This window comes from Cetorhinus maximus, chromosome 8, assembly GCF_964194155.1.
Source record: "Cetorhinus maximus chromosome 8, sCetMax3.hap1.1, whole genome shotgun sequence".
In the NCBI taxonomy this organism is placed as follows: Eukaryota; Metazoa; Chordata; class Chondrichthyes; order Lamniformes; family Cetorhinidae; genus Cetorhinus; species Cetorhinus maximus.
Window position 1 is genome coordinate 141,848,065 of NC_135886.1, and position 14,353 is coordinate 141,862,417.

The window sequence follows — 14,353 nt, forward strand, 5'->3', positions numbered from 1 at the left end:
GAAAGCAAGCTGTGGCACAGAGCAGCCCCATGTCTAGCTAGTAAAACAGCAGAGGAGCAGGGACACTCCAGGTCAAGGAAAGCAGCACCCTAACCAACCACTAGAGGGTGGGCGATTATGCTGGTCCGTGGAGCCAAGACCCCACGCCCGGCAGTCTCAGCACAGTATTTTAATTGCAATCACACAGAACGCTTCAGTAAACTATGCAAAGCTAACATAACCCTATGCACCAGTGATCCCAAAATGATTCAGGAGGTCGACGTACCACACCAAGAGGAAACACAGCCATGCTTCTGATGTGAGGTCGAATACCAGGGATTTCTGTTCTGGAATGCATAAATCTCCGTTAATGGTCATCTCACAAACTTTAAATTGGACATGGGGGCCAGTGTTACACACTCGGACAAGGAATCATGGCTGAGGGACCTGTGGCTACGAGTGACAGATACGCCACTCAATTGACAAGAGTGTCATTTGGGCCTGTAGGAATCCGACTTCCGGATATGGGGATGTTTCTGGAACCATTAAGGTATGACGGCAAACAAACCTTTGAAGTCATGTACGTCATCCACAACCAGTCTTTTTCTCTTCTGAACAGAGATGCCTGTGCTGCCCTGAACGTTCTTAAAATGGCAGATGATGTCAGAAAGGTGCTGTCATCAATTGCAGAAAACTGTAAGTACCTGAGAGCCCCAACAGAAAAGATTCTCCCGACTGGGACTTCAGCTCTGAATTGACTTTACTCTTTACGGAACCGATTTGTCCATTTTCTTTGCAGGTGCCAGAGGCTCCTCATTGGTCAGGCCACTCAGATGGTTTCCATGATGCCTCGAGTGGAAGACAACCAAGAGGTGAACCGGCAGCAAGAGCAGGCTCAGCCTCCAGCTCCAACATCTGTTGGTAAGATAGCTCAAGATGCTGCAACCTCCGGCCGATGCAACCGTTAGCCGGGCAATGCTGGAACAGAGAAGCAGCCATCAACCAACCGCAGCACATCTCAGTGAGGCACAGGAAGCTAAACTGCAAGGTGAGCCCATTGATAAGTCACACCCACACAATAGGAAGAGACATCTTCCATTCCATCGTGCATCACGGCCAATCACACAGGTAGTAAGAAAAACAGAATGAGCACTATAGATGAGCTGCGAGTACGTTCGCCCCGCGAGGAATGGGATACATCATTGACCACTGATAACACCAGATGGGGAGTTGAGAAGGAATGGTTCAATTCCAAAGAATTAAGGAGAGAATTAAGGTCAACCAACCAAATGCCAGAATGACCAAAATCCAAAACAACTTCCTATTCATCAAGGTTTATCCAGTACAACAGAATCTACCACTCCTCCAACTGTTGTAAAGACAAGATCTGGAAGAATTATAAAGCCTCCAGATTGCCTGAGCCTGAAAATACAGAGAGTTGAGTGGGGGAGAAGGGGTGGAGAAGTTTTTCCTTTATTTGTTCATGGGATGTGGGCATTGCTGGCTAGGCCAGTATTTATTGCCCATCCCTAATGCTCCTTGTTTAGAGGGCATTTAAGAGTCAACCACATTGCTGTGGGTCTGGAGTCACATGTAGGCCAGACCAGGTAAGTACAGCAGATTTCCTTCCCTAAAGGGCATTAGTGAACCAGGTGGGTTTTTATGACAATCAGCAATGGTTTCATGGTCATCATTAGACTTCTAATTCCAGATTTTCATTGAATTTAAACTTCACCATCTGCCGTGGTGGGATTCGAACCCAGGTCCCCAGAGCTTTCCCCTGGGTCTCTGGATTACCAGCCCAGTGACAATACCACTACGCCACCACCACTCCCCACAAATGATATCAAATGTGGGTGGGAAGGCGGTGGGCTAGCCACCAGTCATATTATACATGCTCTGCTCCCCCCAACCAAAAACACACCCAGTGGTGGGGGCGGGGGCATAAAATCCAGTCCATTAGGTTAGCTTGGTCAAAGAGGTAGGTTTTAAATTGTGTCTTCAAGGAGGAAAGCGGGGGAAAGAGGCAGAGAGGTGTAGGGAGGGAGTTCCAGAGCTGGGGGCCTAAACGACTGAAGGCACGGTACCAATACTGGAGTAATTATAATTGGGAATGCATAAGAGGCCAAAATTAGAGGAGCACAGATATGTCGGAGTGTTATGGGATTGGAGGAGATCAGAGAGGTAGGAAGGGGCGAGGTTATGGAGGGATTTGAAAAGAAGGATGAGAATTTTCAAATCAAGATGTTGCTTGAAGTAGAGTGGGAGGAGTCTCATGTAAAACATAAACATTGGCATAGACCAGCTGAGCCGGATGGTCTGTTTCTGTGCTGAAAATGCTACGTAACTCTGAATGAGTCTTCACTTTTGAGTTCTTAAACTTGGCTCAGCTACTCAGAGAAAAACAAACAGGAACAAACAACTTTCTCAGAGGAAATCAAATCAGAAAGCAAGCCAAGAAATTTATCTGGGTCACCTTTAAAGTGGAAAATTAGCGAAGATCTGCTGGTTTGACATTATGCAGTTGCTGGCAGCTCTCACACTCCCTTGTGACCTTAAGAAAACTATCATAATTCTTTAGAAGTACTCCTAAAAGTAACTTATACCCATATTATACCTAGCCTTGAGGTACAAGTGGAAGACACTAAATAATGTCAAACAGGTCATGTTACCCTGACAAAAGTATATTTTAGCTTCCCCTGAAATCTAGGGCATTTATGGACATGTAAACACTGAATTGTGTTAATCAATGACACACCTGTGTAGTAATGTTCATAGTTTTAGAGGAAACCAAAAAACTAGTGCATAGGCACCTCAACTTGGTCCTAAAGCCAAACTGTCTAACTCGAGGAGTTTCACTCACACTGGTAGGCAGGTACAAAGAGTAGACCCAAAGTGCATTTGTTTTTTGATGCTTTCTTTATCAGATGGACACAGTGGGTCCCATGGTACTGTTGGAAGCTCTCCAGGTGCCCTGGTCAATTATGCAGTCTAAGCTTGTCACATTAATGAAAATTGACTCGCTCTATCTACCCTTTTTTCACAATAGTGTAACCTGAGGTGTAGCAATGAAACTCTCTTGTGACTTGAACCGGATAGCTGTGCCTTTGACATGTCCTTCCAAAGTCAGATCCAGCAGGCACTCGATGATACAAGACTCAAAACGAAAAGCTAAGCTACATCATTTGTCCATCAGATGAATGCACACAACTGGATTCTCGTATGTTCATTAATACAACTTTGGGGTAACCCTTCAATGGAATTAAAATTCAGAACAAATGCTAAACAGGCTACAAATTTATTAGAGTACTTTTTACACTAATACAAAGTCAAATTACCCTCCTTGTGTTTATATAATTGTGGAAATATAAATGATTTATGGATTTGCTCGAATAAATACAGGGAATTTATTTCCTCTATTGAGCAAGCCCAAGAGTAGAACTAGGCTATTTAGAAATGAAATCAGGAAGTACCTCTTCACACAAGAGTAATGGAAAACTAGGGCTCTCTCTCCCTCTAAAGGCTGGAGATGGGGTTGAGGGGGCAGCGTCGACTGAAATTATAAGGATTGAGATTTTTGTTGGATAAAGGTATCAAGGGATATGGAACTAAGGTGGATAAATGGAGCAGGGTGGCCGACTCTTATGAAATAAAATAAGAGACACTTCAACATTGCGGAGGAAGCTGATGCTGGTGACTGAGGAGGGTTAGGGGGCCACGAGGGTGGTGGGTTGCTAAGTGTGAAAGCTGCGGAGGGAGGTTCAACATGACAAGGGGTGGAGAAGGAGGTCTTGAGACCACATTAGTGTGGGAGGGCAGTGGAATTCCCAAGGCTGGTTGTGAAGAAGACACAGAGACTAGGACGCTTTGGTGGAAACTGTTTATTGCTTGTCACAGAGCTGACTTCTCCACTCTAACAGCAGACAGCTAGTGCTGGCTGACTCTTCTTTATAAACATATTTGAATATAATTAACTGATCAATACCCAACACCTGTTCACCTCATTACCTTAAACTACTAGGTATTTAACATCCATCAACAGAACCTATTAGATATTAACATGGAAGGGGGAATTAAAATCAGCTAAAACTTATAACTTGCCTTGTTGAATCATAATATCATGATCTCTTTGCTGGACAACTCACTTATTTGTAGTCCCACTTGAATCACTCAAACTCACCCTAGAGACTCCCAGGATCAATCTCTCACAAGCTGTCCTAGAAATAGGGGACAAAACATGTCGCTCAAGGGACACGGGACAAACAATCAAAATATGGGACAGTTGATCGCCCTGAAATAGAGTTAAGATACAGGTCAGTCATGATTGAACTGAATAACGGAATGGGTGCAAGGGGCTGAATGGTCTTCTCAATTCCTGTGTTTCGCTTCCCAATACAGCATCTGTTCGTACCTGTGAACAAGATTACTGGTTTAACTACCAAATTGGGCTGAGTTATGGGTAGTTTCATGCTGTTGATCCACATCCATTAAGAACTAAGTTACACCCACTGAAACTCATATCATGTGACAGTCATGTAACTGGCACAGAGAGAATACCTTTACTCCACCTGTCTGCGCTGGATTCAAATCCCGCATCTCTAAGGTAAAGGAGTTTGACTTCATCCCCGTTTCCCAAATGTGTGTCATAATGCCATGATACAGTGATGCGTTGCATTCTGGTGTGTCGTTTTCCCTTGAGAGTTTGACTCCTTGGGTGAGCCTGGGTGGAATATGACTGGAACCACTTTAGATCTTGCGGCACTGCATTTGAAGTTTTGCACTTTGTGTACAGTCCGCTGAGGGGAAAAATTAGCTGGCAGAAAACCTCACACAGGACAACTGCTCTCACGCAGAAACAAAGTTGTGGAGTGATTTCAGGCTAAGAGCTCCCTCTGGTGGGAAATTCAGGATCCAGTTTCCAAAAGGAAAAAGTCCTGATTTTAGTTGTTGCACTGTTGTACTGAACTGAGATGTAATGCTTTATAGGATGTTTAAAGTGAAACATAATCTTCTTCAGAGAATTGATGCAAATCACAGCTAGTCACATTTATATTCAGAGCACAGAGCACGGTTTCCTGTTCAGAGTCCACCTGTTCTTTAAACAAAATGTTATGTGGACACCCGGTCTGGCCTCTCAAGTAGATGTAAAAGCTTCCATTGCATTATTCAAAAGAAGTTTTCTTCTGGTCAATATTTATCCCCTGATCAACATCTCCAAAAAATGATCTGATCATTATGATATTGCGGTAAGTGTGAGCTTACTGTGCACAAATTGGTTGCCTGTTTGCAACATCACAACAGTGACTACAATACAAAAGTCTTTAATTAACTGTGAAGTGTGTTCAGATGTCATGAGGACAGGAAAGGTGTTCCAGAAATTCAAGTCTTTACTCTTTCTTTAAGTTGAAATTAACCAGTCAGACATTCTCTCGGTGCAACAAACGGGTACCTTCACTGCGAAGGACGCACACGCACGGGAGAACTGCGGGGGGGTTGCCGTGTGCACCTTCGTCTTACGTTTTGCCAGAGAAATCGTGCGTTCAGCCGAAGGAACGGGTTTTTGGGCGCCCAGTGTGCTAGCTGCATCACACACTCGGGTGAAGGCGGCGGACCTGGCAATCGAACCCCCATTCCTCCACTGGAAAATCATGCCACTCGTTTAACATTATCAGCGCCTCGGCCTCACAAGGCAACCAGTCAGACATTGGAGTAGAAATTTGTCTTGGCTGTTAATGAACAACAGGCTGTATTGTATCGGTCACCTGATTAGGACCCACCCAAGATTCAGATCCACTTCAGTCAAATGGAATTACATGTCCCACATGGCAAATAGCAGACAGCTGATGTGATTCTGTCCACTATGCGTGAACACTCCCAGAGAATTCTTACCACCCTCATGTTCTCCACATCTACACCACAGCGGTAGCATTGCTACAAACTCTGGTCTTTCTTAACTTTACAGAGATTGACAAAACTTTTGCCATTGACACATTTACTTGAACATGGGTATGCTTAAAAAAAAAAGCTCTGGAACCACATACCCCACCTTAAAGGAATAGCATCCAAAGGAACTGATAGTCACCTGTAAAAGTAGAGGATCAACTGCAACTCTGAATTTAACATGTAGCTTTAGGCTCTCCTTTAAGGAACAGCTTATAAGAAGATTGCTGCTAACTGTCCAACTGGATCACTGAGTTCAGTAGGTTGTAAAAGCAGATTCTGTAGTGCTGCTACCTGTACAGATCCAGTCACTAGGTAGTTTAAGGACAGAGTGTGTAGTGGCTGCTGCCTGTACAGATCCAGTCAGTAAGTAGCTTAAGGAGACACTCTGTTACATATACAGATAATCAATAGAGTTATGGACACACTCTGCTACCTGTACAAATATAGTCAGCAGAGTTATGGGAACTCTTGACTATCAGCACAGATACAATAAGTATAGGTTTTGGAAACAGTCTGCTACCTGCACAGATAGTCAGTATAGTTTTTGGACACACTTAGTTGCTTGTATGGATACATTCAGTATAGCTTTTGGACAGTCTCTGCTACGTGTACAGATACAGTCAGTATAGTTTTTGGACACATATTGTTACCTGTTATGACATGGAAGATGATGTGTGCCAGGTGGATTAAATCCAAAAGGGAAACCTGATCATGCTACCACAACAGATTTGCAATTTGATTTTATTTCAAGATGCATGCCCTGAATTCAGAAGTAATAAGCCCATCAAGGCCTCAGAGATTTTTTAGAAAACCAAATTAAACATTTATTAACCAGAAAAGAAAGAATTCAAGCACATACATAGGTCTACAAATTACTATAACAACTCCTAAAACCCCTAATTAATCTGGCTTCCAGTTACACTCCCATTAAGGCAAAGTGAAAAAAAACATAGATTTTAAACAGATCCAGGCAAATCAACACAATGCCCTAGACAGTAGAACTCAAAGTAGCTTTTCCCAGCTTCGGTTTCTGTAGACAGCAGGCTTAAGGCACAAATACTGGAGGCTTCTCACACTTCTGTTAGATCTTACAATGCCTTCCTAACACATAGCTTCATTCTCCCTTTATTCATGTTTCTCCCTTTTAATGTAAATTCCATTATTCCCCATGTCTTTGGAACTTTACCTTTCTCATAATATGAATCTTTTCATGGTGCTAATATTGTCAGTAACCCTTGGGAAAAATAAACACACTGCTTAGCCTAGCTTCTCTGGCTAGGCATAAACATCCTACCATCTCTTTGAAATTCAAATTGCCTTGATTTATCTAAAAATGCAACCTCCTCACCTTACATTCTGAGACTTCAGCCATGTTTATGTATTTAGCATTTCAAACCTAGCTTCTTTTGATGAATCAAACCCTCCAGACCAGCTGTCTCCAATTCAATTAAATCTCACACACACACACACACACACACACACACATAAATTATCCAACCCCACTATTAACCCACTTTTACAATAAATCACAATATTATGAGAATTATTATACTTTCATGACATTGTACAGGTACAGGGAGTATATTTTTTGGACATTTACTGCTACCTGTACAGGTACAGCCTGTAAAGTTTTTGGACACACTTTGCTACCTGTACAGATAGGTAGTATAGTTTTTGTACACTCTCTGTTAACTGTACAGGTACAGTCAGTATAGTTTTTGGATACACTCTCCTACCTGTACAGGTACAGTCATTGTAGATTTTGGACACACTCTCTTAACTGTACAATACAGTCAGTATAGTTTTTGGACTCACTCTGCAATGTGCACAGATACAGTCAGTGTAGTTTTTGTACACGCTCTATTACCTGTACAGGTACAGTCCGTATAGTTTTTGGACACACTGCTACGTGTGCAGATACTGTCAGTATGGTTCTTGTGCATACTCTGCTACCTATACAGGTACAGTTCATAGGTGGTTTTTGGGTACTCTCTGCTACTTGTACAGATACAGTCCATAAAGCTTATGGACACACACTGCTACCTGTACAGATACAGTCAGTCTAGTTCTTGGACATACTCTGCTACCTGCACAGTTACAGTCAGTAGAGTTCTCTGACACACTGTTACCTGTATAGATACAGTCAGCAGGTAGTTTTTGGACACTCTCTGCTACCTGTACAGATACAGTCAGTATAGTTTTTGGAACATTCTGCTACCTACGGACACAGCCAGTATAGTTTTTGGACACACTCTCCTGCCCATACAGATACAGTCATTATAGATTTTTGGACACATTCTCTTACCTGTACAGATACAGTCAGTATAGTTTTTGGACACATTTTGCTACCTGTACAGATGCAGACAGTATAATTTTTGTACACTCTCTGTTACCTGTACAGATAGTCATAGTATTTGGACATTCTCTGCTACCCTGTATAGATAGTTAGAATAGTTTTTGGACACACTCTGCTACCTGCACAGATACAGCCTATAGGTTGTTTTTGGACACACTCTGCTACCTGTACAGATACTGTCATTGCAGTTTATGAAGACACTCTCCCACCTGTACAGATACAGTCATTACAGATTTTGGACACACTCTCTTACCTGCACAGAAACAGTCAGTATAGTTTTAGGACACTCTCCGTTACCAGTACAGATACAGTCGGTATAGTTTTTGGATACACTCTCTGACCTGTACAGATACAGTCAGTATTGTTTTTGGACACTCATAGTTACTTGTACATATACACAGTCAGTACAATTTTTGGATGCATTCTGCTACCTGTACAGATACAGTCAGTGTAGTTTTTGGATACGCTCTCTGACCTGTACAGATACAGTTAGTATAGTTTTTGGACACTCATAGTTACCGATATAGATACAGTCAGTACAATTTTTGAACACTCATAGTTACCTGTACAGATACAGTCAGTACAGTTTTTGGATACGCTCTCTGACCTGTACAGATACAGTTAGTATAGTTTTTGGACACTCATAGTTACCGATATAGATACAGTCAGTACAATTTTTGAACACTCATAGTTACCTGTACAGATACAGTCAATATAATTTTGGACACATTCTGCTACCTGTACAGATACAGTAAGTATAGTTTATGGGCACTCTTTGTTACCTGTACAGATAGTCAGTATAGTTTTTGGACACTCTCTGCTACCTGAACAGCTACAGTCAGCATAATTTTTGGACACACTCTGTTACCTATATAGATACAGTCAGTACACTTCCGGGACACTCTGTTACCTGAGTCCTGGCCCAGGTAAAGTCAATCGAGCAAAGGGCGGGGCTCCGCTGTATCCAGCGCGCTGACGTCACAATGCAGTTACCAGGTGACCGGGTTCGCGTGCTCAGGTGGCAACATTCAGCTGAAGGGCAGATGCCCGAGCGGCAGCACATGTCGCTTCACAGCAGCGACTCCCCATGGTTATCAGGTCGCTTCTCCTCAGCTTCCTGCTAGTCACCGCATCTATTCAGCACAGAGCAAATGCACAAGCAGCCCAAGGCTCCGCTCGAAACAGTAAGTGATGCTTCCCATCCTCTTCTTCCGAAAACAACAGCTAATAACCCCGAATCCAGAATGTTAAAACCAAATCCAAAGAAGTCATCATTGCAAACGAGCAAAGTAATGCTTTCATTTTCCCCCTGCAGGATCCAAATCTTTGCCTGTGTATCATGTGGAGGGTACGCCCAGCGCGGATATTGAAAACGGTTACCCAACATCAAGTGGTAAGGCATTGGAGCAAGGGAATTGCACATTAAGGAATGAACAAGCAGGCTTTAGGAATGATTCCGAACATCCTCTTAAAACAAGTTTTAAGAATAAATTAGATAGATACATGGATGGGAGAGGTCTGGAGGGTTATGGACTAGGTGCAGGTCAATGGGACTAGTGGAATAATATTTCGGCACAGACTAGAAGGGCCGAATGGCCTGTTTTCTGTGCTGTAGTGTTCTATGGTTCTATCCCTCAAATCTGCACAACCTCTCTGTAAATGAACATTGGGGAATGGATACACAGCTTGGACAGAATGGCAAAACCAGCGACATTGCATCTATGAATTTTACATCAACGAAAATACACATCAAACGGGACCTATGAAGGTGGCAGGCACTAGATAACCATCTCTGACAAATTCGGGTTTCACCATGTCACCTCCCCCACCCCCGCATCACCCCATGTTCCTTTCTGTTAAAAAATGGCTAAAGCTCTTTGGGTTACTAAATGATGGGCAGCACCAGGATGGAAGCTTTTCATCTCCTGTGACACCCCCCCCCACCGCCGCAAGAAAGCAATTTTATCAACATTCTCTTGGCTTGAAATTATGTCTGGCCATTTCAGGCGACAAGTGGATGACAAGCACTGTCATATAACATTGCTCTGTCATCTAATTTAATACAGACAATAACCTATGTAAAGTAAAAAGAGTCAATACCTGTGTGAGATAGCAGACAGGGACTGGTGATTGGATTAAAACAGAAAATGCTGGAAAAACTCAGCCGGACTGGCAGCATCTGTGGAGAGAGAAACAAAGTTAATGTTTCGAGTTGGTGTAACTCTTCCGAAGAAGAGTCATCCAGACTCGAAACGTTAACTCTGCTTCTCTCTCCACAGATGCTGCCAGTCCAGCTGAGCTTTTCCAGCATTTTCTGTTTTTATTTCAGATTTTCAGCATCTGCAGTATTTTACTTTGATCACTGGTGTTTGGATGTTGCTTTGAGCAGCAGTATTATCCAAGTCGTTCTAGGCAAAAGTTTTTTTGTTAACAAATATTCAACACAATGGCAACGGATTGCATCACTCACATATTCTGTTCTGGTTATTTCCAATGCTTAATCTTCTGGTTCTGCCTCTATATAGGGGCTGTAAGTGTACCTACACCATGTGGACTTAGACGGTTCAAAAAGGTGGCTCACCACCACCTTCTCAAGGGCAATTAGGGATGGGTAGCTAGCAACACCCACATTCTGTGAATGAATAAAAAAAAAGCACAGGAAAGGAGAGAATAATGACAGGGGGAAAAGTGAGAAAAATTGGATTTAGATGGAGAGAGGTCCATCTGTAGTTTGTCATAATCTGCAGGCATCTACCTCTGGTTTAGAGAGAGAGAAACACACAAATGGTTGTAGTTTGAGGTGCCCCACTCCACATCAAGCATGGCTGACTGGGAATCTCTCCACCTCTTACGGCCAGCCATGGGCATGTTGGAAGGATTGGTATATTGATTATCAGCCTATTTGATTATGTCATTAATTCTCTTTCTGTGGCCAACAAGTCTTGCAGTAGGATTTAAGCCCAGAGCTTCAAGGTCAGAGGTAGGCGTACTACCCACTGAGCCACAAGACCAGAGAGAAGTAGGGGCAGAGAATCTTTGAATGGCTAAGCACAGATGGAGGCCATTTGGCCCATCTTGTCTGTGCTGGCCCTCTGTAAGAGCAACTCAGCTAGTCCAACAGCCCCATCTTTTCAATATGGCCCAACAAATACTTTCCTTCAGATAATTATCCAGTTCCCTTTTTAAACCCATGGTTGACTCTGCTGCCACCATAATCCCAGGCAGTGCATTATAAATCCTAACCATTCACTGCCTAAAAGAGCTTTTCCTCATGTTGTCTCTGGTGCTTTTGCCATTCAATTTAATTTGGTGTCCCCTGGTTCTCGAGCCTTCCGGCAAAGGGAGCAATTTCTCTCTATCTACTCCATCCAGACCTTTCATGATTTTGAATACCTGTCTCAAATCTCCTCTCAACCTTTTCTCTAGTGAGCCCAAGCTTTTCCAATCTACCCACATAACTAAAGTCTCTCATTACCCAAGTTGTTCTCATTAATCTTTTCTGTACCCTCCCTAATGCCTCTGCATCCTTCTAAAGAATGTTGTCAGAATTGGATACAATACTCTAGGTGAGGCTGAACCAGTATTTTATAAGGTTCCCCATAACTGTCTTGTACTCTATGCCTCTATTTATAAAGCCCAGGATTCATATGCTTCATTTACTGCTTTCTCAACCTCTCCTGCCCATCTTCAGTGTTTTGTGCACAAATACCCCCAGGTCCCTCTGCTCCTGCGCTCCCTTTAGAATTGTGCCCTTTGGTTTGTAATCCCATTCCTTGTTCTGCATTAAATTTCATCTGTCACATGTCCATCCATTCCACCAGCCTGTCTACCTCCTCTTGAAGACTATCACTATGTTCCTCACAGTTCACAATACTTTAAAATTTTCTGTCATCTGCAAATTTTCACACCGAAGTCTAAGTCATTAATACAGAAGAAGAAGAACAGTGATCCTAACACTGACCCCTGGGTACTCCACTATAAACCTTCTTCCAGTTTGAAAATTAACCCTTCACCACTACTCTTTGTTTCTTGACACTCAGCCAACTTTGTATCCATGTTGCCACTGACCTTTTTATCCAATTGTCTTCAACTTTGCTAACAAGCCTGTTGCGTGGCACTTTATCAATCACCTTTTTGAAGCCCATGTACACCACATCAAGCATATTACCCTCATCAACCATCTCTGTTACCTCATCAAAAAAGCTCACATCTCCCCTTTAAGCAATAATATTGATTCATTCCTGGAGACAACACTCATAAATTCTGAGAATGATGCTGAAGAATTCGTAGGGATTATATAGATGCACTCTTGGGAATAATGCTGCTGTGTTCTTGGGGATGGTGCAAACCAACCCTGAAGACACCATCACTGCATTCTTGCTGATAACAAAGCACCTGGGACTAACATTCATTCATTTTTAGGCATAATACAGGTGAATTCTAAGGATAGCATTCCCTTATTATGTGTAATGCTGATAATACTTTTGATTACATTGATGACTCTAGTGGAAAACATTAATGCATTATGAGGATAATGATTGGCATCTTTCCTTCTGTGAGACATGATAGGAATGCAGCCTCTGAATTTTGGTGAGCTCAGATGAGATCATCTGCTGCACTTCTTTTGATGGCTGAACAAGCTGATTCTGGAAAGGCAAAGCCTGCCACAAGTGCCACATGTGAAGCTGTTTATTTGCCTGTCATGTGGGATGACCTCTGCTGAGGCCTTCCTTGCAGGGCTGACGTATGCTTTGAAGTTTCTGTAACCACTTGTCGCCATGGCGAATTCATGCCCACAGCTGTTGTCACCATATGCATCAGTCGTCAGTGAGAGTTTCTCATTTGTCGAGATTGATGTTGAGGGCTTTCATGTCTTTTTTGACAGCATCCTTGAATCGGAGCTTTGGAGCCCCTGCTGGTCTCTTTGCATGGGTTACTTCACTACTTAGCATATCCTTAGGGATTTTTCTTTTATTCATTCACGGGTTGTTGACGCTGCTGGCTAGGCCAGCATTTATTGGCCTTGAAAAGGTGGTGGTGAGCTGCCTTCTTGAACCGCTGCAGTACACCCGCTGTGAGAGAGTTCCAGGATTTTGACCCGATGACAGTGAAGACATGGCAATATATTTCCAAGCTAGGATGGTGTGTGGCTTGGAGGGGAATTTCCAGCTGATGGTGTTCCCATGTGTCTGCTGCCCTTATCCTTGGTAAAGATCTTGAGTTTGGAAGGTGCTGTCTAAAGAGCCTTGGTGAGTTCCTCCAGTGCATCTTGTAGATGGTACTCACTGCTGCTACTGTGAGTCAATGATGAAGGGAGTCAATGCTTGTGGAAGGGGTGCCAATCAAACAGGCTGCTTTGTCCTGGATGGTGTCAAGCTTCTTGAGCATTGTTCGAACTGCACACATCCAGGCAAGTGGAGAGTATTCCATCACACTCCTGACTTGTGCCTTGTAGATGGTGGACAGGCTTTGGGGAGTCAGGAGGTGAGTTACTCACTGCAGGATTCCCAGTCTCTGACCTGCTAGTATTTATATGGCTGGTCCAGTTCAGTTTCTGGTCAATGGTAACCCCCAGGATGTTGATAGTGGGGGATTCAGTGATGGTAATGCCATTGAACATCAAGGGGCGGTGGTTAGATTCTCTCTTGTTGGGGATGGTCATTGCCTGGCAATTGTGTGGCGCGAATGTTACTTGCCACTTGTCAGCCCAAGCCTGCATATTATGCAGATTTTGCTGCATTTGGACATGGACTGCTTCAGTATCTGAGAAGTTGTGAATGGTGCTAAACATTGTGCAATCTTCAGCGAACAGCCCTACCTCTGACCTTATGATGGAAGGAAGGTCATTGATGAAACAGCAGAAGATGGTTGGACCTAGGGCACTACCCTGTGTAACTCCTGCAGTGATGTCCTGGGACTGAGATGATTGACCTCCAACAACCACAATCAACTTCCTTTGTGCTTGCTTTGACTCCAACTAGCAGAGAGCTTCCCCCCTGATTCCCATTGACTCCAGTTTTGCTGGGGCTCCTTGATGCCACACTTGGTCAAATGCTGCCTTGATGTCAAGGGCAG

General features: G+C 43.3%; 1 protein-coding gene across 1 annotated transcript in view; it reads left to right on the top strand.

The window, feature by feature from the left end:
• The first annotated feature begins 413 nt into the window (after positions 1 to 413).
• LOC144683222 (uncharacterized) overlaps positions 414 to 14,353 on the top strand; it is a 75,576-nt gene continuing 61,636 nt past the window's right edge. The window contains exons 1-3 of the mRNA XM_078546178.1: positions 414 to 559; positions 779 to 900; positions 9,594 to 9,671. Coding sequence (XP_078402304.1) covers positions 414 to 559; positions 779 to 900; positions 9,594 to 9,671 — 346 coding nt within the window. The remainder of the gene's footprint in view (positions 560 to 778; positions 901 to 9,593; positions 9,672 to 14,353) is intronic.